A 27,346-nucleotide genomic window follows, 5' to 3' on the forward strand; every position below is an offset into this window, starting at 1 on the left:
TACTGTTCATAAGGTTCCATCAGCTAATCCCTGGTAACTTTTTTCCTACCTGCTCCTACCCAACAGAAGACAGGGCAGGGTGGTGCCTTAGGATGGCTGTACACAAGCATGGAGCTTGCTCCAATGTGCTGTAATTACAGTGCATCAGAACAGACTTGATTAATCAGGTCTGCTTGGGAGACCTCAGCAGGGTTGGGAGGGACCTCAAGAGGTCACCCAGTCCAGCCCCCTGCTCAATTCTTTGAATAAACTGTCTTAGTCAAGTGCTTATCTAACCTGCTCTGAAAAACATCCAAGGATGGAAATGGACCAAAGACAGACCCGTCAAAAAGCCCAAGCCTGAATTGATTTAATCCTTGTAGCTAGTCTAACCTGCATAGATTGAACTGATCTGCATAGATTGAACAAGCCCTCCCTTCTGTTCAGCAGCAGCCACAAGGCTGAAGGGAAGCTGAGCTTGGTGGGCAGGGGGTGGCCAGACCCTAGCAGGCCACTGAGTTTGATTGGGGAGGGGTTTAAACCCCCACCCTGCCTGCAGGGACCACAGCCAGGGTGCACCTGGAGGGGGAAGGTGGAAGCAGCCCTTTTCCAGGCTTGCCTCCAAGAGTGGGGCATGGCCAGACACTAGCCACAGCAGTGCCTCTGGTGAAGCAGGGGCAGAGAGGGGGATTAAACTCCCCTGTTTCTCCTCTCTCCCATGGGCACAGGGATCCCAGCCAGAGTGCTCACCTTTCTGCCCTGCTGGTCACTTCCACAGGAGGGCCCGCATGACCCCACCATCCAGCTGCCTTGCTCAGTACTAGGGCTGGGACAGAGGGACAGGGCACTTCCTAGCCAACTATGGCTCAGGCTGAGGCTGCAGGAGCTGTAAGCCTAGATTGCTCCTGATTCCCATGCCCAGGCTGGGCTGGGTTGTCATGGAACTGCAGCCAGCTGGGAAGGGCCCTGCCTCCACAACCCAGCCTGGCCTCTCAGCAGTGCCCACAGACCTTCCCAGCTGGTTGTGGCTCTGTGACAGCCCGGCCCAGTGTGCATGGCCAGCAGGTAGCCGAGCAGCAGCATGGTGGTGATGCCACTGTGGGCAGCTACCTTGGCAGCTGGACTGGCCATGTAGGTTAAGTCCATTTTGCCTGTGGCTGCTTGAGCCAACTTGGAAGTGCCTGGCAGCTGCCCACCACGGGGGCTTGTGTACCCACAGGCACTGCTGCTGTGCTCCCTGCATGGTGCTTGCTCAGCTACAGACAGATAAGCAAGCACTGTGCTGGGGGTGTGGTGACAGCTGTTGGCACATGAGCCCCTATGGCAGGTGGCTGCCAGGCTTTGGGCCCGCCAGTGCCTCCAAGCCAGCCTGGGCAGCTGTGGGCATAATGGACTCATCCTGCATGGCCAGTCTGACTGTCAGGGCACCCATCCACAGCTGCAGCAGTGTCACTTCTGTACCACTGGCTGGCCAGCCCTGCTCATGTGTGCCAGGCTGATCTGTCATAGAGCTGCAGCTGGCTGGGGAGAGCTTTCAAAAGGAAGTACTATAGCAACATTGCTGTACAGCAAAGTATAGACACACCCTAACTGTCTAAGCAGGCTAGTATCTTGCAGAGAACTGTAAGCTCCTTCCCCCTTCTACCCTAGCCATGTACTGCCACTGTGTCTGAGCCATCCCCTGCTTGTAACAGCTGCCCAGTGCTCACTTCAGAGGTATGCAAAGTTGTATGGCCCTGTGCCAGGTGGGACAGGGAGGGAGACAGTGTTGCTAGGAAGGAGCTGCAGATGGGGCAGTGGGGCCATCGGGAGTCAGGTTAGGGGGAGGGTTGGGAAGGAAAGCATGGTGTTGGGTATAGTTTGGGGTGTCAGGGTGTGGGATGAGTAGGAAACCCTTAGGGTGGGGGCATGACAGTGCAAAACCATTGCTGCAGACCTCACAATCTCTTATTTAGGGCCCCAATATGATTAAGGCTGGAAAACATTACAATTTTTTTTTATAAGAGTGTTGCCCTCAACAGTAAGCTCTGAAATGCCACATGGAATGATAAGCTTTATTTTCAAATGTAGTTAACTCTACTTTTGGGAAGGAGAAAGAGCATATTAGGATTTTAGAGGATTTTTTCTTTATTCTTTCTTGACAGAGAATTGTTACATTTTTTTAATCCATCATTTCCAGGGTTGTAAACCCAGGTTTTTTTTTTACTGAGAATCCGCAGATTTTTTAATGACAACCTAACTTTTTTCCTATGGTTGGTGTTACACCCCTAAATTTGAGCCCAGCCCTCCTAACTGTCATGATGTCTGGAAGAAGGGTTACATGTACATGATGTAAAACATATCTCAGTAAAAACGTGTCAGTAAAACAGTTTGGTTGTCAGTAAAAAGCTTGAATCTTGTCAGTAAAAAAAAAATCTTGGGGTGGGAACCCTGTTGAATTCTCCCATGAGAACTAGGCCATGCAACTTGGGAATTTTGTTTAATTGTTTAAAGAAAGCCTTATCCACGTCTTCATCCTGGTTTGGTGCTCTGTAGCAGACACCCACTATGATAACATATTGCCTGTTCTCTCCTCTGACCTTCCCTGATTGTACTAGGAATTCTAATTCATGCTTATTCCCTTTGCCTCTTGCATTAGTGTATAAATATTTTAGATAAATAATCAATTGCCCTCATTTTTTTCTGAAATCATTGTTAGGACTTCATGTATTGCTTCCTCTTACCTGGTTTTTATTCAGATCCCCTGGCTCTGCTTTTGGACTTTTTTACCAGTTTAAAGTCCTTCTAAATACAAGCTTGCATGCAAAAATACTCTTTCCCTCTTTGTCTATCTGTCCCCATCTCTTCTCATTAGTCTCTCTTCCTGGAAGATCACCCAGTAGACAAAGAAGCCAAATTCTTGCTGGTGATACCATCTGCACAGCCATGTGTTGATCTCCATGATGTATGTGCTCATGCCTGGGCCTTTACCCTTGACAGTAAAGGTTGAGGGGAACACAGCTGAGCCCCTGTTCACTTTACCAATGCACACAGAAACCTTTTGTTACTTTTGATTTGATTTTTTAATCTTTGTTTTGCTTTTAGCATTAAAATGCTGTGCAGTACATTTGTGTCCAGCTAAATAGTTGGCCGTTCCACCTCAGAGATGGCTAATTTTCAACTCTTAAAACATACTATCCAAGACTGTAATATCCAAGATTGTGTCCATGGTTTTCTAGTCTGGTGGTAGGAATTTCTGGTGGTACTTAGCACCCAGCATTACCAATTCTTATGGCAGCTGCCTGGAGGCATGATTTAGCACTGATAGAAAACTTAAGCTTTTTTGCAGAGGTGCTGTCAAAGTGGAGGATTTGCCACTTTGGAATGGCTTTGATTTTCATAGATATAATGATTCATAGAAAAGTAGGGCTGGAAGGGACCTCCAGAGGTCTTCCAACCCCCTACTTGAGGCAGAATAATTGCTATCCCAAACCATCCCATACAAATCCCAATCTAACCTATTACTAAAACTACACAATCAACCCACATTGCAGCAGCAAAGCATAGCCCCCTGAGCCCAGTCAGAGAAGCCCTGGGCTGGCAGGCTGACCCATGGTGCCCCCTGCCAGTTGGGGAGATTCTCCAACCTGGCTCAACGTGCTTCAATCTCGGGTGCACATTCAGATGGCGTGCCTGGGAGCAATAAACTCTAGCGCAATAAGCTCCGTAATTTATTGCTCCGCCCTAATTGCATGTGTAGACATGCTCAGTGGCAGTCAGTCTGCCTGCAGGGGTTGTTAAAATGCATCTGAGAGATCCATGTATTGAATTTTTTTCTGGCAGAAATGGAGTTCTGCTGGCAAAACTTGTAGTGCAGGTTAGGGTCAAGAACCCGCTCCAGCTCTTTCAAGGTCATCTGGTTATGCAGAACAGCCCAATGGCTAATTTAATCAGTGACTTAACTTGCCAAAGACGAGGGAATTTTTGCTACATTATCGTTCTGCTGATTCCTGGTACAGGAGGCATGTGGATGCTTCACAGAGTCTCTAGAGGTATGCAAACTCTGTTGCTGGAATATTGTCTCCTACAGCTGTGCAAACCCTGTCTGCTAGAATGTCTTCTGGAGGACTGTGGGCAGTTGACATAATTAAAGCATCTCGCAGGATATTCAAATTTGTGCCAGAAGTCTCAGCTGTAAAGTGCATTAATGCCTTCAGTTTTTCTCCTTACTTCTGTCATCTTCACTGGACTGAAGCATTTGGACCAAGAATTGCCAGGGAAGAAAAGACCAGTGGCTTGGCAAATCCAGTATCCTGCATTTTCAAGAGTCTCATAGTTGATACTTTAAAAAGAGACCTATTGTCCAATACCATTCTGTGAACCCAGGAAATGTCTTCTCAAGTTCAGCCAGTAATCATTTCATCTGTTGAAGCGTGAGGATTGACAGCTTTTAAAATTTTTGTTTTGTAAGTGTAGTGAAGGCAAACATTTCTTTTACGTGAATGAAAACAGTCATGGAAAACTTGAGTATCAAAGGAATTTTTGGAGAAAATTATAATGAACAGAAATTGGTCAGCTGGAAGACAAAGTTTTTAAATCTAGCAAAATCATTATTGTTAACATTATAGAAGTCTCAAAAAATACATTAAAAATCTTGCTAATCAGGCTGTCTCAATAATTTTCTGTCAATACACCCTCCAGGTTTATTATATGCTGCATAATGAATTATTTGCTGAAGCCAATTGTTTTATTCCTTTGGAGCAGGATAGCCCTACAAATTGAAAGAAATGGTACCTTTCTTTTGATCCAGATATTTGGTGCAAAATCAAAGGATTAGTACTGTTCAGTTTGCAAAAAGAAAGCTTTGTTGTTTGCATTTTTAGCAGCAGCCAAGTATAACTGCTAATGTATAATAGTATAACTAATAGGAAAGAGGACAGGAAAAATATATTTATTGCCTGGGGAAAAGCCCTATTCTACCTAAGTCTTCATTGGAGCACATGATCTATGAGCTTTGGAACTAGGAAATGGATGAAATATTTTCTTTGCACAAACTAGGTATTTATCTGTTTGCTTAAACCTAGATCTACACCAGTGCTTATTCTGGACAAAAAAATCAAAAGAACAGAATGAAATTTTAAATGTGTCTTTTTTCAGTCTTTGCACAGTTTGAATAAAATTTACTACTTTAGGAAAGTAAATATAGTATATTATTGGAAAATAGAACATAAATTGCAGTCCACCTTCCAAGGACCCATCTGTGCCACGTTTCATATTTCAGGTTCTAAGAAAATTGCTGAGAAAAATTGCAAAATAGAGAGCAAAGCCAAAGTACTTTTTATCCTCCCTTCAGGAAAGGGGAGGATCTGAGAGGAAACATTAAAAAAGGCTGTGTCTGCCTTGACAGGTAAAAATCCCGAGGCTGTTTCTTTGGATGGCATGGTCATTTCCCACAGCTCTCACTCCCAGAAGCTAGGTTGCTGGCCAGCATAAAGGAAATACTTTTATGCAATAGGAACAACACTTTATTTCTGGTGATGGAATGCCAATATGCTTTCAGCTTTAAGAGCAAAACAGGCTCTTTGTACTATTGCTTCTCAACTCCAGACAAATATCTTTTTCTAAAAAGGTAGTATTGCCATTCTTGAACTGTTAGTTAAAAGGAAATGAATAAGTTTAAGGAATAAGTAAAATTTTGCTGGTGTAGTTTGTTCTGTTTTGTGCAGGTATTTGCGCAAGTTGCAAAAAAATGAAAAATATGCCATATGTTGTTTGATTTCCAGAGGGCACTCAACCTTCAATTAGGTCTGCTAACCTTACGTAGGGTGGTGACTTTATTTCAAGAATGGTAAAAGGCCAGGAGCACAGGGAAGCACACACACGTTTTAAATTTCAGGGTGGGAGTGAGAGCCGTACTATAAATGAATGCTTCTTTTCAGTATCCCTTACACTGCTACTTGAAAGAAATATTCAAAGTGGTTGAAGTCAAGGGATTTGGATCAAACACTTCAGAGGTTTCACAACAAGGGCTGCTATTAATGGTACTTAATGGAAGATTCAGACTTATAAGTATTAAAATAATATGGAAGATTAGCACAAGAACTACACTTTTCTGTTGTATCCTGGATCGCCTTCTTCTTGAGTCATGTGTCCTTTAGAAGTTTCTCTGGGCCCACTACAATTTTTTGTGGGTTCGACAGGGCTCTGTCCTTGGTCCTCTTTTCTTCTGTGTCTTTTTCTGGGGTACCACTCTGCCAACACAAATTCAACTACCATCCTTATGCTGATGATTCACAGGTCCAGACCTGTATCCTTCTGTGCAAAGAGAAGGAGACATCTCTCAACATCCCTGTCATAAGGAGACATCTCCCGACATCTCTGTCATGTCTTTATATATGTCTGGTCATGCATCAAGCTAGATATGGCTAAAACAGGGCTCGTAATCTCTTCCCATTCCCTCGCCTTCCTGTCTACCTTATTTTTGGGTCAGTAGGGACAAAATCCAGTAGCATAACTTAGTGGCAGTACAGAGGTGGCTGGGGCTACAGCCAGTGGCCTCAACTTAGAGGAGGCATAAAAATAGCAGTCATTGCTATTGCACTCTTGTCTCCTGGCATCAATTAGCTGTGGTCACTGCCTTGTGTGCCACTGCTACCAAGTGTGCAGGATTGCCCAGTTACGCCTCTGACAAAATCACTGTCCTGCCTGTCATTCAGCCCTCTAATCTGATGTCATCGTTGACACTGACTACTCCCTCTAGGTCTTCACAGATTTTTTCTACATAACTTGCCTAGTACAGGGCCTTCCCTATGCAACCACATAGTGAAGACTTGTGTCTCAGCTCTAATTATCTCGTGTCATGATTACTACATCCTTGTCTCTGACCTTGATAAACAAAATCTTGCCGTGCTCATATGTATTCAGAATGCTGCCACAAAGCTTCTTTTCCAGCCTATCGCTTTGTCTGTGTCAGGTTTTTCTTTTCCTTCCTTTGTTGCATTTTCTCCCTCTCCTATATTAAGACCCTCCGCATCCAGTCCCTTCCCTACCAGTCATCCATCATTCAGTTCTTTTTTGTACTTTTTTCCCAGGTTGCCACTCCAACAACCCTGAACATATATGTAAAGTCTTTATTATATAACAAAGACTTTTTTTTCCTTCACATACCCCTTAACAATTCTTCAAGTTTCCTTAAAAAATAGTCATATTTTTCTGGTCTTAGTATGTAACTATGCCCCCTAAGAGGTGCAGGAATAGCAACAACAATAAATTATTATTTAAAATGACAGCTGGATTGGCTATTTGGGAGAGATGTTAAACAGGCTTTAATATCTTATGGAGCTAAACCATTCTCAGTGGTGGCAAGTGACAGAACAAGGAGTAACAGTCTCAAGTTGCAGCAAGGGAAGTTTAGGTTGGATATTAGGAAGAATTTTCCACTAGATGGAACACTTGAACACGTTACCCACAGAGGTGATGGAAGCTCCATCCTTGTAGGCTTTCAAAACTTGGCTAGACAAAGCTTTGACTAGGATGATCTAGTTGGGAATGGTCCTGCTAACATGATGTCCTGAGGTCCCTTCCAACCCTAACTTTCTGTGATCTTCCCTAAATATATGTTTGCTACAATTGAAGATATTGCCTAACAAATTTTGATTCTTGTGTATTCCTTGAACAGCTATAACAATACTATCACATTATGGTGTATACATGGTTCTTTCTGAATAGTATGCACTAAGAAACTAGTATCTCTTGAACAGGCAAACCCAAAAGATTTTGAAGAAGGAAGTTACTGAGTCGTCCACAGGATATGGCAGATGTTTTTAGTCAAGAAATTGGATATTAAAATTATGGATTGATTGTGGTTCTGAGGGGAAATATTATATTTGAAACTGAGTGGGAAAAAGCAAGAAAATATTCTTGTAGACCTTTGATTTTTTGGGTTTTTTTAAAGATCCCATTAATTTGAAAATCCTTAGAGGTTTAGAATGTCAAAAATGAGACCACTAGTGATGGGTTAAGGGCAGAGTGCAGCTGACAAGGCCAGAGATAAAATGTATATAATTACCACTTACACTTCTGCAGTTTATCTCCTGTCAACCACTGATTGGATTAACCTTCCTGGAAACGGTGGAGATGACTTTTTTAAAAAAATGAAGAGTGAATTTGCTGAAATGTCAAAACTATTTGCAAATTTAAAAGGTGCACCGATACATTGGTCCCATATTGTATCAGCATCACTATGAAGAAAATTGAGTGTCTGCAATCAGCCTTTTTTTGTCTGGTGTGGCTGATAATGTGGCTGATACATGCCATGTGCATGCACACAGCCACAGCGCAGCCCCACAGAGTGCAGAGCAGCCAGGTCTGGCTGGTAAGTCTGTCGTGGGGGAAGTGATGGGGGAAGGGAAGAGGAATGGGGGTGCAGATCAAGGCCCCTGCTGTGAGGGAGTGGTTGGGAGTGGGGTAGGGGCAGGTGCTGCCCAGCTGGGTAGGGCAGAGTACAGGATGGAGCCAGCGCTCGTCCAGAGGGTGACGGGAGGTGGCTCCCACTGCTGCATGCACCCTGGGAGGGCATGGGGGGGGCATGTGCCCCCGGATCTGTGCATGGGGAAGGGCAGGCCGCTACTGTGGGTTGGGGCTGGGGGCAGCACCGAGCTATTCCCAGCGGAGGTGGGGGCTGAGCCAGGCTGCACTTGGGGTGGGCAGTAATGGCATTGGAGTGGAGTTTGGGGAGGGCTAGAACCACCACAGAATTCACTGTAGCCCCCACTCCCATGCTGCTGCTGCCTGCCCCAAGCACAGCCTGGCTCATCCCCACTTGCCAGGAAGAGCTCAGTGTTGCTCCTTACCCCAGCCTGCAGTGTCAGCCCACCCTTCCCTGCATGCAGATGCAGGGGCACAGGCCCCCTAATGCCTCCCTGAAGCGCATGCAACAGTGGGAGCTGGCCTTCCCCTGCCCCCTGGATGAGGTGCAGCTCCATCCTGTGCCCTTCCCTGCCTGGCTAGACAGCACTTGCCCCAGCCCCAGCACCAGCCCTAGCACCAGCCCCACTCCCTCCCTCACCACGGGGGCCCTGATCTACCCCCGACACCCCTTCCCCCACAACAGACTTACCAGCCGGTTGCCACTCTCTATGCTGCTGGGCTGGATATCGGCTATTGAATCAATATCGGCTGACATGGCTCATTAAAAATTGGCCATTGGTATCAACTCAAAAAATCTCTATTGGTTCCCCCCAACAAATTTCGATCTAATCAGCAAATAGTTTTAGCCAAGAATGGGATGTAGATGTTTTTAGAAAATGAAAATATTTCATTTTGACATGTAAAATAAAAAAATTCATCTGGATATGCTGAAACATTTTATTTCAACCTTTTAAATGGAACTTTAGGCGTTCCGTTTTAATAATGATTTATTTTTGTAAAAAATTAAGCTGCATTTAAAAAAGAAGTTTTAAAAAAGGGCTCAACAATGAAAGAAATAAAAGCAAATATATTTCTTTTGGGACTGAACAAAACAATCTTTTGGTTTTGTGTTTGTTCATTCTGTTGTCAAATTCGAAAAAAGTTGCATTCCCATTTGTAAGGAACTGTTTCTTCATCCAGTTCTTTATGTTTGTTTTTTTTGGTTTGTTCAGTGTACTGAATAATTTCTTTTCTGTTCAGCTGTATTTACCAGTACTATACTAAATTTACCTGAATTTAGGGACTTTACCTGAATTCACTGCCATTATTTGCTGTCAGTGGCAGCAGTGCAAAAGGAAACAGTGTACTTTGACCATTGATTTGCTTCCTACCACTTGTGGCAACTTTGGATTCAACACTGATGCTTTGAGGAATTTGACAATATGTTTCTAGATGACAAGAAACAATACAGGTTTCCCTTGCTTTATGCTGTGCATATTTTCCTGGAAAATGGTACATAACTCGAATTCACGTTAAGGGAACCCACTTTACAAGGTAACAAATAGGGATACATTCCAAGGCCTCAACTGTAGTGACCCAGAGACCCATTTCTACCACTTTTACAAGATAATTTCAGTACTGTCCAACAGCACACAAGCACAACATGCTATCGTAATAGGGATGGCAACTACAGAAACACGTGTTGCAGACAACGAGCGAAGAGCACAGATCCACACAGGAGACTGTATTTTGTTGTGTGTCACTCCTACAATGCACCGCACAGAGCAGTAGACTGTGGGTTTCTACCACACAGATTGCAGAAGAGTGAATTTATCTCACATATAACAGATTTTTGGTATAAAAAGAGTCATCGCATAAGAGCGAATTTGCACATACAGAACCCGCATGGAGCAAGGGAAACCTGTATTTAATCATGTGTTTTCCACAGAGAAAAGCCTTCGAACATTTTATATTAACAATTTACAGAATAAGGTTCAAGAGTCAGATCTTGTCCAACTAATCAACACTAAAATGGCTCACAGGAATGAGGCAAGCTGTAATGGACTCCATGTGTGATTCCACTGAGAATCGGATACTGTCGGGCTGGCAGCCACATAGGGGTCTAGTAACTAGATGCTTCTAACCAAAGCTGGTCAGAAAATGGTTGATCAAAACAGTTTTTCAGTGGAAAGTGTTGTTTTGACAAAATAATTGGGCTTTTTTTTGCGTGAAATTGTACCAGTTTTCATTTTCCATGAAAATTTATTTTCTAAACAAAATTATCTAATTTCCATAACAACATGGCAGGCAAAATATTTTGTAAAGTGTAAAACTTTGATATTTTATCTAGAAGGTAAGTTAAGCACTCAGGGCTAAATTCTGCTTTGCTGCTAACATTTCTCCAGTTTAGTCTTTCCATTCGTAGCCAGAGAGTAAGAAATGGAGCTGATGATTTCCACCTTTTAAGTTTCTGTCCCAAATGCTGACTTTCCTCCTCAAATGTCACCCTGTTGGCAGGACTGCCAGGGAAAAAATATGAAACAAGAGACAATCAAGCATTACTATTATCTGAGCAAGTTTAAGAGTGTGACAGACTTTAACTCCATTACTTTACACCATGTAAAATGGTCTAGAAACTTCAAAAAATGCACTTGAGTGCACTGGCTATCCCTACCTATTCCACCTGTCTATTTTTGTCTTGCTGGAAACCAATTGGCCACCTCATCTCATCACCTTCTTAAGCTTCTTCCTGTCCCTTCCTAAGGGTCTACAGGTTTCTTTTTAGAAGTCTTTTTTGTTAAGTAATAATTAAGGTCCCTGGATGGGGTTCTTTCCTAACCTGCAGCTGCAATGGGAGAATCCAGTGAATTCATGAATAGCATAAATAGTTGCTGCATTCATCATCTAAAGAAAGCCGGATACTTAGTTTGTATAGATTTGTTTGGAGAGTACTGTACCACACTTGGATACTGTTTCTCCCTAAGTTTCTTCAAATATGGTGCGTTCAGGCAATTCTAAAGTGATAGACTGTTATTGAAGCACAATAGATTTGCATCAGAGTGAGTCCACAGGCTGTTGAGTTAAGTTTTCTCATCTTGTGAAATGTTCCAAATGCTTTTGACACTTGCATTTTAATAGTTGTTTTCCTTGAGTAAGAAACACCAGAACTTTGGTTGAGAACCAATGGTTTCATCAATTTGCCATCAACTTATCAGAAAAATGGGAGTAGAGTGGGTACAGGTATTTGATTCAAGTCACTTCATTACTGACCTGCTGCTTGCATTTATTACCAAGGAAACAGACCTATAAACAGTGGCTAAATCTAGTGCTACACTTCAAAAACATTTTTTAAAAGTCTGTACTTTTTATTTTCACTCTAAATAGTGACATATCCCACTTAGAAAACCAAAAATTCCAGAAACCACTCTGAACAGGTCACTTACTTAACAGAGCTGAGTGCATCATGCTGTGGAGAGCTGACTGAACCTTTGACATGACTTTTGTGTCTTTTACTTTATTGGTTATATCCTGAGGCTTTTTATTACATTTCAGTTGTAAGCTATGGAGAAGTAGACACAAACTTTTATCTTAAAGATCAGACAGGAAGCTTTTGTTAAATATTGCAATTTTCTCTCACTTAACCTTAGAGTCCCTACCAGCCATGCTGAGGACTTTCTAAAAGTGTTTTGCTTCACAGGTCAAATGACTTAAAAAAAAAAGTTGTGAGAAATTCAGTCTAGAGTTTTGGATAAGTTAGGTATTTATATCATGATGACGATACTGTCTGGCATCAGGAAGGGGATTCATCCAGGGAAATTATTACTCCAAGTGTAAATTGAACCCATGTGAAAAATGCCACGTGACTGTGACACACGGGGCGCATCCAGATAAGCACGGTCATACATTATGTGCATGTCACATGCCGCATAGTCCAGAGTTCTTCGCACTGCAAGGGCACACTGCCTGAGTATGCGCTGCTCTGTTTTTTCTTCCCCCCATGTTTTTTTTTGACCCCTGGTTATCCAGGAGTCAAAAAAATAACCATGGAAAAAAACACTGAAGCAGCGCACGCTTGGGCAGCACGAGCTGTTAAAAAGTGGAGCCGGGTTGCTTGGAGCTGTGCTGCAATTGTCAGCCAGGCTCTGCCCAGCAGGATCACTGTGGCTGCAGCTCCAGGAGGTCCCCAGGACCCCAAGTAAGGCTGCTGGGGCCACCACAGTGCTGGTCACAGCCTCCTCTATGCCACCCAGGGCGACTTGCTGCGTGCCAACACGTGGCACAGACATTCCCTGCAGGCAAGAAACGTCACTGCGAGGTGCACCACTGCTACTTGTCCCTGGGGAACCAAATGTCCACGCATGTCTGGATATGCTCACAGAATGGATCTGCATGTGCCATTAATGTTTAGCAATAAATTGTGGAGCTTATTGCTTATTGATCCACAGTTTTTTGATCCTGGGAAACTCCCAGGTGTGAGGTTTGCATGTGCCCAGACCACAGCACATTCTGCCCCGGCTGGCAGAAGGGCCAGAGGCTCATGTGCTGTGGAGGGGCTGGCTGGGACACGACAGGCAGGCAGCTCCTGTACTGAAGCACGCTCAAGCCCTTGCCAGCCGGGTCAGTGTTTACCTATGCACTACTGTGCACAAAAAACCTCTGCAGCAGGGTAGGACTTGAATTTACAAGTCCTACCCTCAGGCAGAGTTTATTAGTTTTGTGCACTGTAATAGGGGTGCATGTGTAAACACTGAGGCTGTTTGCAGACCTTAAAAAAGGTCAGCACATGCCCAGAAGATGGAGCGTGTTAGTTGGACCCGGCTTACCCAACAGCTGTATAGATGAGGCACTTTAGTGGGGCTTTTTGGCACTTTTATGTAATAGCTGATTGAATCAGCTTTAGATAAAAGTCCCGCACAGCCCCATTGAAGCACCCGATCTATACAAATGCGGTGGAGCTGGGTCCAAGTAACACACTGTTTCTTCTGGCAAAGTGCTTTTTAAAAAAAAAAGCCTTCTGCAAGCAGCCTGAGAAGGTTACTTTGCTGTTAATTGGTCAGCTGCACAGTAAATGTCTTGTATAGACGTGCCCACAGTAATAGCTTTTAGTGGATGTGGTAAATGGGCCAGTGGTGCCACACAGCCTACTCATACCATGCTGATATGCTTTAAGAATCAGGTGGAACAATCAGTGATGAAAATCAGTACTTTGAGTGTTGGGAGCCAGACAAACAGGAGTAGAGAAATATTGGACCTTTTAGTAAGAAGGAAGTTGCAAGGAGGTGCATGGAGAAAATGAAATGAAAGGACAGTAGAGGAAAGGAACTTGGAACAGGATACATTATGGTGGAAAGGTAGAAAAGAAATGAGGAAGATATTTCAGAGCTACCCTAAAGACAATGAGATTGAAGTTATGAGAGTTAATCTGCTGATTCATGGCAGATAAATTGGTAATATCAGATAAGATGTTGAACAGAATATAAAGTATGCACCCCAAGTGGGTTGCAGGGGGGAAGAGAAAAACAGTACAGGAAAACTAAAATGGTGTAGCAAGAGCAATTCCAGACAGAGAAAGCATCATAATAGTTGCAGGCCTAAATGAGTTGCAGGCATGAATGGCTACATAGGAAAAAGAACAGAATGGAGTGAGGCAGTTTATGGAGGAATGGGGTATGGAGTTAGGAATGAGTATGGGGAAGGAATAATGGCTGCAAGTTTGCACCTCGTTGTTACTAACACTGCATTTCAGAAACAAAAAGGGCATTTTTTTATACACAAAAGTAGTCAGAGCAAAAAGTGAATTAATCTAGGTCCAGCACAATATTCATAGGAAAAAACTCATAAAGAGTAAGATCGCGACAAAGAAAGTGGTGATGGCTCAAACTAGACTTCTGGTTGTGAGGATTACAGTATGAAAAACTGAAAATAGGATGTGAGATGAAATAATTAAACTGGGGAACCTGCAAGGAGAAGGCATTGAGAATTATTGAAAAGGGATAAGAGAACAGACAGAACAATTTATACAAACTAAAGGGTTAGAGCGTGAATGAGACACCATGGAAAGAATCATAGTTATGGCAGCAAAAGAAGTGTGTGGAAAGACAAGTAAAGGGAAGCCAAAATGAAAAGAACCAGTAGAAGGCTTACTGATTTGTAAAAAAATCCTTTTCCTTGTTATTTGCATTCACTTATTCATGAGGTCTTAATTATCAAAGAGAATTATACCATGATTCAGGGATAGCTACACCTTTGACTCATCTCTGAGTTTTCTGAGCACATGCTTTCAAGGGACGGGTGCTGAGCCTTCACCTGCTTATGGCTGGAATCCAGCACTTCTTCCTTTTATAGTTCAGTGCACGAACCCTCAGCAGGCTGGGCTGGGTTTCAGCTAAATGCGGGTCCTCTCTTCATGAGTTGTAGCTAAAACAGTGTTTTCAGAAGAAAGTATTGTTTAATCTCAAGAGTAGGAACAGAGCAAAAAGAGAGAGATTTTAACACAACAGTCATGCCCTCTGCATCTCCCTTACCTAGAGGTTTGGATAAGCCCACCTTCATATCTCAGTATCTGAGAACAGAGACTTAGTTCTCCCTTTCTCCCTCCTATTCTTCAGGGGCTTTCCTTTTACCTATCCTCAATTACTTTGTTTTAGTTTTCTGTTCCAGCCCTCTTCACCATCCTCCAAGGTTACTAGCCAGCCACAGGCAGGATATCCTGATGTAGAATTAAATGTGAATGATTTACTTTATATACTTTAGGCTCTTTGAAATGATTGTCTCCTTTACTTAATATGAGTCAGCAGTTCCTGCTTGAACTACTTACCTACCAAGGCATTTGATAACACCCAGATAGAAGACATAATATTCATAAAATATTAGAGGCAGGTCCAGTGCCCTTCACAAAAAAAATAAAACATTATGGCTCTGTTCAATTGATCTGTTATCTATTCCCAGTTCTCTGCTTATTGCTTATGTTACTAGGTGTCTTCTTGGTTTTTTTAGCATTTCCTGTTTGGGCTTTAAGTGAATCATTGTGCCTTAATGTTGATTGACGGAAGCTGTAATTTTCATAAATTTCTGATTATGGCATCTAGCTACTACTGTGATAAATAATAGATGAAGACATACTTTGAGGCACTGGGCATTAGAATTAAAAATAGAAATGTGTTCAACTAAAAGTACAAATGGGTTAAGTTCAAATCCAAAACAGGATTTGATGGGAATTTATACACTGGCTCAGACCCAGGTCTAGGCCCCAGTTCTTGATCAGTACTGCTCACATCACATAACACAATGTAACAGATAGGAGAGCAAGAAGGAACAAAGGATGAAAGTGGTAGAAAATGATGGTTTAGGAACAAACAAGCCACTATGAATAAGGCAGAACTTCCACATTGTCCAAAGCCTTTTCTGAAATTCAAGCTGAATCAAAACAGAAGAATTTTCAAAATATGAAAAACTCAGAGTGCTATTTTTTCCTGTGTATCTGTATTAAGTGCCAGATTTGAACACAAGCTATAGCCAGAGCACTCAAATCTAAAACTTAACAGTGCATTAGCAGAGGAAACAACATCCAAAGAGGGTGATTTAAAGACTGTTCTTATACTTTACTAAGGTATTGGCAATATATTTGGATACTTGGTTAAAAGCAAGTAATAAATAACTGCTTTTAATCAACCCTTCTGGCACTAAAATCTTTCAAGAGCTTTTCCAACCACTCACTCAGAATCCTTTTTCTCTTTAGCAGAACAACAAATGATCAGGTGACATTAGAGTCTTATACCTTTGTAGTAGATTTTCCTGATGCTGAGGAATTAAGATAAGGTATGAAGTTAATGCACGTATTTCTACACACTTATTTTCATTAACTTTCCATTACTAGTTAACTACTTTAAGCATCCACATAGAGGGAAGCCTTAAAGAGTCTGTCTCTTCTGCATAAACAGGCCTTTGCTGTCTGATCTGCTTTTGACAAAATGAGTAGGGATGCCCACTGGATGGATGACAACAATTTGAAAAGTCAAGTGGGCATCCCTACTCAACTAGGAAGCAAATTCCCCATAGCTTCTTTTCCTAAGTTCTAAGTGCATGCTTTCTATTAATGGATTAGACTATGAGTAAGTATTACAATAGTTTGATAATTTATTTTAAAAATCTTTCTGATTGTAAGGCACACAAATACCTTGGTGGAGTCTGTACAGAACTTCATTGTTTTCTTTTCCATTGACTCACTTTTTTCCCGAAGCTTTAGGAAGTTTTTCTACCAGTAAATGGTTTGATCCCCCTGACTACCAGAGAAGCATTATATTGGTGGCCTGATTTTCAAAGGTGAGAAGTATACAGCTCATCGTGACTTCACTTGGAAACTAAGGCATAGAACTCATAAGCTAGCATTTTCAAATCTACATTGAGCTACATGAATAAAGCTAGGGGCAGACATTACACATAAACTGGTTTAAGTGATCAGAAACTGGTTTACACCTGTAGCAGAACAGATGTTCAGTGCACATAAACCAGTTTGAAAATGGCTAGAACCAGTTTGAGATTAACCTGGTTGAGTGTAGTAGCAGACTTAACTGATTTGGCTCAGACTGGTTTATGCAATGTCTGTCCCAGACCCCTTGTTGGTTTAAGTTAAACCAGACTCCCCCAGCATCCCAGCATGCTCTCTGGGCTGGGTGGGGCTCTCTGTTCCACAGCAGGGCTGGCCCCTCCCCTCTGCTCCCTGGCTGCAGCTCTGGCAGAGACTGCAAGTACAGCAGGGTCTGCCTGGCTTCCCCCAGCCCTCCCCCTTTCCTCTCCTCACTGGTCACTCAAGCAGAGCACTCCCCCTCCCATCTCCCACAGCACAAACTCCAGCCCCATGGACATGCGGTGTGCTAGCTAATGTCAAGAAGTGTCTGTGTATGTGTGTCTCTCCAATTAGAAACTGGTTCAGCCTAGCCAGGTTAGACTAACCTGTAAAGCCTGAATCAGTTTAGGCTCAGGTTTTTGAATGTCTGTCCCTGACCATGATGTTCTAATTTTAGAGAACTGTCGAATCAACAAGTGCTGTTGATGTAAATAGGATCTGCAGGTACTCTGGGTTTCTGAAATCTGATCCTTCTTTTAGGTACTTTACCTCAGCTGGCATCAGATAAATGAGTTTGAAAATTAGGTCATATCATTACAAATGACTGTAAATATTTTAGATTTCTCCTGTTATACATACGGTTATAACCACTGACAAAGCATCCTTGATTATAATATTGATCTTGATTGGAATATTGATCTACTTGCTATTAATATATTTTCACTGAGAATACCATAAAGGTGACTAATTGGCTAAAGAGCATTACTTCATAAGAAAAGATGGTGCTCCCTGTGTTAAATCATGACACTTTAAAATGTTGCTTGTTGGCATATATCATAGAAAAATCCCTTTGGCAGGAAGAATACATTGAAACATGCAAATTTGGCAGTCAGTCCAGGGTCTGTAATATTTTGAAATGCTGGATGCTATCTAAAAGCAGCTTGATGGCTTTTAGGATACATCTAAGTGTCATACCAAACCTTCCCTGGGGTCTCAGAAGCAAACATGTAACATGTGCCAATGGCCATCATGGCATCCTTTTTCTTACCACTAGATATAGTCAATCAGTTTTTCCTAAGAAGTTGCAAGGTGCTGAAACAAAGACTCCTCTGAACCATTAGTCAATTCCAGAAATGGGGGGTTAATCTTCCTTCAGTTATAAGCAGAAACATTAGCCCCTTTGCCAAAAACAAAGGAGCTGAACAAATCAAGATGTCTGTTACTTGAAATTTTATAAAGAAATATTTACAGAGGGTTTTTTTTTTCTCTGTGGATATACATTTTAACAAGCTGCACACATTTGGGGGGAGCTGGGATCTCTTTATTATATTGATGTCCAAACAGAAAAGAAGCGCACCCAGGCTTGACTGATTCAGTTTTTCAACATTATTCTCTCTGTGCAGAGTTTCTGTAGTCTTGCTGTGATTTTTTTCCCAGATGACAACTCCCTTTGCATTAGCTATTGCAGCTGATCTGACAATGGAATGACTGAAAACTCCTCTTCTGAATTCCAATTCATCCCTGCCTTAAAAGTCTGTATCTATTTACCTTAGGAGTAAATCTCTTTTTGCATGTTCCTTTTTTAAATTGTTTCACTATTCACTAAAGCAGGTCTTGAGCTGTGTTCTCTCAAATCCGAGTGGAGTGCCCTAACCAATTTTGGCAGCCTTTCTGAGCATTTGGCAACCTTTCTGAGCCATGGGCTGAAATAACCTGGCTCTGATCCAATACCAGCTGGGAGGCTTTGGTGATGGGTCTTCACCAATATGTCAGTGGTGGTGTGGGGAAGAGTAGAGGGGGGAGCTTTGTCCACACTGGGACTGCATGTCTTGCAGCTGTACCTATACTGCAGCTAGAGGGGTAAGGAGAAGCAGTGGTGCAGGCGAGCTTAGGTCTCAGCTATCCAGCAGGTGTAAAATACCCTGCCACCAACACACCAACTTCAGCTCCAGTTCTGCAGACTGGATGCAGTGGCTTTGTGGGCTAGATTGAGCCCATGGGCAGATGTTGCTGACTCCTGCATTAGACTGTGGAGTCTTAATTTTTGCGCTGTTGTCTGGCTTTACTTCCCTCTCTACCTGGTCATCTTCTACCTGGTCGTCTTCTGTAGACTCTGAGAATGCCTCTTCTATTGATCCCACAGGTTAGAAGAGCATAAATTCCTATTTTGTTACCCCAAGACTTAGTCATGAGCTAAGGTGCTGAGCAGGTAGACATTATCAGGTTTTAGACAGTTTTGTATATGCTCAATGGAAAATCTTAAGCACCTTCAGGGTTGAGCAGCACCTAAGGGGTTTTGTGAAAGGCAGCAGTTCCTTATTTTTGAACTCAAGCAGGTAAGTCCTTAGGGCTTGTCCATCCTGTCAGAAGCAAGCCCTGACTGGGATGCTACTGGGCATGCCTTTTACCTGCTCACTTCCTCCTCCAAAGCTGGAAATATGCTACTGTGGCTATTCTTGGATGGCTCCTAGTGGCCACTCTCAGGCATGCTGGAGACCAAGGTCTTGAGATTCACATTACAGAGCAACTTCTTGTGTGGGTTTTCAGGTTTGGAGCATTCCTACAGGATCCTCCAGAGAAGATCTTGTCCAGGGCTCATCCTCATTGTGGTATAAACAAGCTCTTTTATGCTGTAACACTTTGGTCCCTTTGGTTTGTTTAATCAATGTCTGCATAACTTGAATAAATACTATAGGGGGTGAGGGGTACTTGATATTTCAGAGCCACTTTGTAGTTTCTTATTCAAGTGGTCTTTAAAATGCCATCCTCTTTAGAAAAGGAGCTATGTAAAAATGACATTTTAATCAGAAAAGCTGCTTACCCTGTGTGGCCACAGTCACAGATTTTTGATAAGTCAAAATATTATTTACTACTAACAATTAGCAGACAGACAAATTAGCTAAGATATGGTGATATAAATATGGTAGGAATTCCAACTTGTTCTTCATCCACGGAGAATTGTTTATAACAATTCTAATTAACTATGTCCATCTTGAGTTTACAGGATTAAAATTTAGAGGAAAAACCCTCACCATTTTATTGATAAATTGAGCATATTTATTTAATGTCATCGAATTGGAAGAGTATGGTAAAAGACATTGCTGAGCGATTGGTTGTAAGTTTTACAGTACCATTGAGATATGTCTGGAGATGCATTACTTTTTAATGTTGTGACATGAATGCACATTACATAATAAGAAACTTCTGAATCATTATACTGAGAAATGGGATTACCATTAAAGGTTACAAGGCAAATAAGAACAAAATAAAAAGAAATTCTATGGAAGAAAAATAAAAGGAATTTGGAAGAGGTAATAAAAATAGTTAGCAAAGGAAAAGAAGAGAATACAAATTACTGTAATCAGTGACAAACTTGAACAGAAAAAAGGAAATATTATTTTTTGAACCTCTTTTTTTCTTAAAACACAGATTTGGCCTCAACAGTTTAACAATGATTCTCTCTCACTTCTACAATAATGTCTACTGGTGTACAATCTATTTAATAAATAACATCTTTTGGGGAGAAAAGTTCTCTATATTTCAGTTGCATGAAGAGAGTCATCTCATGGGAGTACAAAGTGAGCATAACAAGTGCTAAAAATGAGAATGCTGTTGGTACTTAAGAAATCAAATTATGGTGGGAGGATCTGGAGCTGAAAAACATTGTGCTGTATTGATTGCAGCTGTCAATGATTTGCTCTGTGCTTTTGTTCTTACAGAAATCAAGGGAAGTGTGTGGAAGGCATGGTGGAGATCTTCGACATGCTGCTGGCTACTGCTGCTCGATTTCGTATGATGAATCTCCAGGGGGAGGAATTTGTGTGCCTTAAGTCTATCATTCTGCTCAATTCTGGTAAGTAAAATTCCAAGGTATAACACATTGGTGCAGTCAAACTGTTACGGCTGTTTCATATTGAACAAAGACCAGCACTTTAGAAGGGATTCAAGCCACTATTAGACTTCAGCAAGTTCAGTTATCTGAGAGTGATGCTATTTACTTTAGTGATGCCAGGACATAGGTAATGTAGCTGACAGACCATGCCAACTGAATTTTGATAAGCACCTATCCTATATCTATTAAAAAGCATTGCTGTAATGAGGAACTATAACAAACCAAGCAAGCTAATACAGCTGGATATGAATACGCCACAGGTGATTTACTTCTATCTTCTGAGTGGAGGAGCAAAATATCACAATAAATTTCATATCCCACTTGCCCTACTGGCATGTTACTGCTATTTTTATGTGATGTTGTGGTATAAAAACTCTGTTGAAATAACTGTGGGATGGCATGGCTGTATTGTTGCCCTGTGGGGTCAGGCCAATTCTCAGGATCTCAATAGTGTCCTGTTAGACAGGAGGGTGTGACACAAGTGCACATATACACACACATACTACCAGCTCAGGCACATACACATCCAAACCAGCCTAGGCACATGCATACCTATCACCAATTCAAGCACTTACATGCTCCATACCAAAAACTAGACAACAATCAGTTTTCAATACCCACACACCCCGTACACATACACAGATCACTAATTCATATATCACGCACATGATGACATATATATGTGTATGTTCACCAATTCACACACATACCACCCACCTACACATACCCACTAGTCAGTTCCTAACTTGGATGGTATGGTATGTATGTATGTGTGTGTTTGGGGTACTTGGGATACCTGAGGGAAAGTTAAGGTGAGAGAGAAAGGGTAAGGAGTGAAATTTGCTGGAACCGGGATTAGAACCAGTAGGCTAGAGAGGAGCTGGGCTGAGGAACTGAGTCTTGGGGTTACTTAAGGTCAAGTGACCCCAGGGTTACTTGAGGTCACTGGTGCAAGGGGAAAAGCCCAGTGGCAAGGAGGAGACAGCCAGGAAAGAAACTGAGGCAGAAACCTGGGAGCTTGGGGCTGGAAACTGAAGCAGACAGCTGGGAGTTTGGGAGGCAGATAAGTGGTGGCAAGGAGGAAACAGTCAGAAACAGTCAGAAAACAGACAAAAACCCAACTCAGGGTTTCGAAATAACAGGTTTATTAAATAGACAACACACTACACAGCCCCATGAAGTTATTGGTTCCTCCCCACCCCCCATCCAGGCTAGAAAGGGGTCTTTGTCCAGCAGGTGTTTTTCAGAGCGGGGTCGCTGGCAGGGCCTCTGGGTGAATAGGTGGTGTGGCATGGTGCTGGTCCAAATGGAGAGGGCATCCCAAGGAGTCAGTCTTCACTACACCTTTTTAAGAGGCAGACTACCTCTGATCTCCTTCGGTGAGGGCCTGTCCAGACAAGGTCAGTCCTGTCCCAGTGGGTTCCAGGTGTTCTTACTGAGCATGTGCAGCCTTGGCACAATGGTGAGTTGCCTTATCTTTTGTTTCTTGAATGTTGAGGGTGGCTCAAATGGTTGGGTCATTGGTCCAGGTATTGATTTTGATGGTTCGGTCATTCAGAGGGAGCTATTTTTAGACCTACTGCCATTGTCTCTCAAGCACCCTCATTCATCCCCATTCATTCCGGAACCAAGTTACATGGGAGGGGTTGGTGTGAATCACGGGTTACACAACAGGGCATGGGGACAAGATAGGGACTTGGCAAACAAAATGAAACTTTCACATATCTTATTCTAACTTACATATGTAGGCTTAAATCATATAGTATCAGTAAAACAGTAATATAGAACAGTAAAAACCAATATAAACATAATAATTATACAATATAAAGAAGGAGAAAAAACAAAACAAATACAACTTGCTACCAAAATAAAATGCTGAAGCTTATCCTATGTCTTAGCTCACTTATACTTATTTATAGGGAATAGAGAGGACAAGTCAGAAACAGTTGGGGAAGGAGAGGGAATGCATTTTAAAATTTAAAAAAAAGAAAAACTGGGGGTTTTGCTGCAGTAGTACTCTCTCAGTGCTGATGAGTACAGCTATGTGGACTTTGGAGGGAGAAAAATATTCACAGGGCTAGAAGCCTGCACTTCAGCTGCTTTGGCAACCTGCATATACCTCCATTTGGAAGCTTTCTTTTCTTGTCAGACTGGCCTGTGAAATATGTCTAAACTTGAACCTGGTCCAGGAGGGGATACACCTCCTATCAGCATTATCTGTGTGTAGTTGGAGATAGGAAATGATTTTTTAAACAATTATAGCTGTTGAAGCTACTCAGAAGCTTAGAACATTAGCATCGCCTGCTGGAGATAGGGGGCTGATAGGCATCCTATGGTAAAGTTGTCAAAGCTTCATAACAGAAGAATGTTGTCCCATGGTTCTACAGTTTGTCAAACTTTATTATGGTTCTTTTCCACTTTCAGGGTCTTAATCTCAAATGACCACATATGTGGTAGGTTCATACATGCCCACATGCACAAGCATTTATATAATGACTTGTATATATGTGTGTGTATGGATAAACATGGGTATGTGTGCATATACCCATTATATAAACATATGCTCTCTCCTGCTATACTGGGAGCAGGACTAAATGTTAAGGGATGCACTAGCACTTTCAAATATAAAGTATCTCAGACCTTTTTAAAAATAACTTTATCACTTCCATGGTTTGCAGCAGGCTTTGATTTATCAAGGGTTGGCTGGAATCAGAGTAGACCCGTGCATATTTTGTTATGAGTTGTTGAAATTTGCCATTTCCCATCTGTGTTTTGCTAACTACTGCTGCTTTTTATCTGGTTGCCAAAAACTGTATATGAGTTGTTCTGTTTCAGTGTGCCATATTTAGAGACTGTTGGGCAGCAAACAGATAAAAGAGATAGTCTTTTTCCTTTGAACTAGAGAAAAGTGCATTGGATTCAGAACTGTGCATGCTAATTTTGTGGTGTTTGCAAACCTTTTTTTGAGCAAAGTCTTATACCCCACTGAGAGGCTACACTGGATGGAAATCTGATTCTGTTTCCTAATGCAGCAGACTCAGCTCTTTGCTACTTGGCCAAACTTTCTTTCATAGGAACGTAACAAATATGAATATTTTCAATAAATTGGAGATACTTATAAAACCTGCTGTTTCACTGTGTTAAACAAACTTCTCAGGCAGTTGCTCCACAGACCATTAATGGTAGTGGTCTGCAATATTTTTTTTTAAGTACAAATGGTGAGGTGAGGTGAGGTGGCTCCCCTTGGAAATGGCATACAGAAAGAGGGGAGGGGGGAAGTGTGTTAGAAGAAGGCATCTTGCAAAGCCAAGTATAATATGGTCCCCTTGTCTTCATGAGTTAAGATACAGACCTTAAGTACATAATTATATACTATTTTTCCACAAGACCTCACATAGGGTATGGTGCGAATGATACAATTGCTTGTAGGCCTCCTACCTTGTTTGTTGCAAGAAAGTAGAACATGTGTTGTTCAGTAATCAATTATCAAGCATAAACAGATGGCACAATTTCAGATACTTGTATTAAATCTTTTTACTAATTTACAGATGTCCAGTGAGTCTCCAGGGTGCCCCAACCTGTTATGCAGAGCTGCAAGTCTGTGCTGAAACATGAACACCATTGTTGTCAGGCAGTGGCCATCGTAGAGGACATTCTGGTTTTCTGCTTCTCTGTCCTCTCTTGATACGAAACTCAACACCTTTATGTCCTCTATTTTTCTCTTGAAGAGAATGCAGAGGACAGAGGGCAACCAGACTGTCCTCCAGGACGGCCACCCAGGCAGAGGTAAATCTGTTAGTTCTGATGCAACCGTTTGAGAGCTAATCTGTCTCAAGTTGCTGTGATTTTTGTCTCTCTGAGCCCCTCTTTGATAACACATCTGATTCAACATACCTTAAATCCTTTCCTTCTGGAAACTGGAAAAGATGTTGCCTGTTCCTTTGCAGTTTCTGTCCATCCGAGGTGGCACTTCTCTCATGACATCTCTTGACTCCACTTTTCTTTGTAAACATTGTTTCTCTTCACATCAGCACAGAACATTATTTTAATCAAGTGGTGGGGGCTTCCAGCACTTCAGTCATATCTGATATTTTTTTTTTTTTACCTTCTCTGTCTCCATACGGCCAGTAGCTATACATTTCCTGTCAGACACCAGTTTCCAGTTCTGTCTAGCTATTGTGTTTTTCAAATTTCTGTTCAACCAATGTCAGCGGGTGACAACTCATGCTTTATCAGTGACACTCTGTAATCTAACAGAGCTAAATATGGATCAGAGTCCGATTTCACAACCTTTTTAGATGGAGTTTTTTATTTTGACTCTAGATTTCTGTTAATCCATTGGGGCTGGACATAGGCTAGCAATGGCATGTTTAAGCCTTTATTTACATCACTACAAACTGCTTAAATTCACACCTACGAAACTGTGGCTTCTTGTCAGATATCACTATGTCAGCTATACCTTATACATAGTGAATATAGCTTGATGTACTTGAGCAGTTTTTTAGCTATGGAATCTTCTAGTAAGGCTATGTCAGGGAAATAAGAATAATAGTTTTAGGAAAAATACATAATTTTGCAAATTACAAGTATTTGCTTAGCATGGTTTAAAGACTATTCCTCCTGTGCCACAAATATAGATTTGTATTAAAATAGGGCACACTGGGATAAACGGTGAAGTCATCTAGTCCAACCCCTGTGAGTCTTCGTAATTGACTTGGTCTATATTTTTTGCCTATGTGACATGCTTAAACACTGACTTTGGGTGACTCTTCATTTGAAGACCGTGTACTATGTCTCTAGCCCTTATTTTAGAGTGTTGAATCCTTATATGATTTCCATTTAGCTGAGTTGTTTAGTTAGTTTAGTTTGAGTTATTTTTAACGTATTTTTATATATACTTCAGGAATTGCCATCCCAGTCTATTTAACCAAATATGTGTCTACTATTGAGAGCTTTTTAAGACTGTTAATAGGGGATTGAAATAAACACTCTGGGCTATTCTGCACTAAAATCTTCCTTTTCTTCTTCAGGGTCTCATTCTCAGCAGTAAATCTGGCAATAAAAGTCCACATTTTGTCTGAGACCAAACAGATGGTGCTGGTGTTATTAATTAGATTCTGTAATTCTTGGGAGGGAAGAACATTTGCCAGGCCCCTTTTGGCGCAGCAATAACTATTTTATGATTAGATTCAGCTTACACTGACCCATAACTAAAGATGTGAAACTTCTTAGGCCTATAGACTACAGCCAAAGCCTGCTTTCTTCTTTGAGTGCATTCAGTTTTTGTTAGCACCCATGTTAAATAATCCGTTGTCTCTAGTTTCAACTAGACAGTACCAATATCCTCCTTGGAGATGTCTCTGGGCAACTTAGTGGTGTACTTCCTATCATAATACCTCAGAACTGCAACCTCCTTAATTAACTCCTTCAGTTTCTTAATTTAAGTCCATTTGATTTCTTTGCACAGTACTATCCATTGTGAGTTGGGTCATCTCAATTAGGCACAAATATTCTTACATAATTCAGTATTCAACAGAACTTTTGTAGCCCTTCCTTGGATGCTGAGATCCATCTCTTTGGTTCCTGACACCCCTTTTTATCCATGACCCGCTCAAAAGCAACCTTCTGGTATATCTCCTGGAAAGGGGCTTTACCTTGGTGCAGTGAAGCAGGCAGCTCTTCTTAAAACAAAACACCCTTTATTAGTCCACAGCAATATGCCTGGTAAACTCCTTCTGCCCCCAAATGCAAGCAGTCTCTGTCAGAAAAAAACAATGCTGGGTCTTTTCTCTTTCAGGACTTTCAAGTGCACTGTCATTCTCTCATGTCCCTCCTGGCACCAGAAACAGCGAGGAGTCTCTTCAGGTGTTAGTGAAGGCCACTTCCAAATTAGTTCCCTGTTGCTTGATGACACATTACTCATTAGCAGCAATCAGGATTTGTGGTAGAGGGGTATCTTTTATTAGACCAACTCGATTTTTGCAGAAAAAATTCTTTAATTGCAAGCTCTCGGCCACTGGCACCCTTCTTTAGGCATTGGGTAACAGATTGTAAAAGTTCTCCTGGGTAGGAATGACATTTCATAGGAGAGTTGAAGGTGTGGTAAAATCTTCTGTTTGGAACAGTTCATTTTATATACAGATTAGGCTCAGAGAAAAATTGGAATAGTCTGTTTACTTTTAAGTTGTTTTTTGGTAAGCAGGATGTAGTCATATTTCCTTCTGGTTATGGTGTTATGAACCATGGTTATGGTGTTATGAACACCATAACCAGAAGGAAATATGACTACATCCTGCTTACCATTTTACCACATAAAACTTGCCCAGCAAAGTTGGTATCAGATGATCATCGCCTCAATACTTGTGAGAGGACAGTAATATTAGTGCATCTATCTTCCCACTGTATTTGAAGGATCTTACACAGGCAGCATTGATGGTACTTCTCCAGTGACTTGAGATATCTTCTGTATCTCATCCACATCTCAGTTCCATACAGTACGGTGGGGATCACAACTGCTTGTT

At 41.8% G+C, this 27,346-nt stretch overlaps 1 protein-coding gene across 2 annotated transcripts in view; it reads left to right on the forward strand.

The window, feature by feature from the left end:
• Nucleotides 1–27,346, forward strand: part of ESR1 (estrogen receptor 1) — a 215,894-nt gene that overhangs the window by 166,520 nt on the left and 22,028 nt on the right. For both annotated transcript variants that reach the window (XM_090041560.1, XM_090041559.1), the window contains one exon: nucleotides 20,653–20,786. In XM_090041560.1, coding sequence (XP_089897686.1) covers nucleotides 20,653–20,786 — 134 coding nt within the window. The remainder of the gene's footprint in view (nucleotides 1–20,652; nucleotides 20,787–27,346) is intronic.

Source organism: Crocodylus siamensis, chromosome 1 (assembly GCF_052110815.1).
Source record: "Crocodylus siamensis isolate JL-2025a chromosome 1, ASM5211081v1, whole genome shotgun sequence".
Taxonomy (NCBI): Eukaryota; Metazoa; Chordata; order Crocodylia; family Crocodylidae; genus Crocodylus; species Crocodylus siamensis.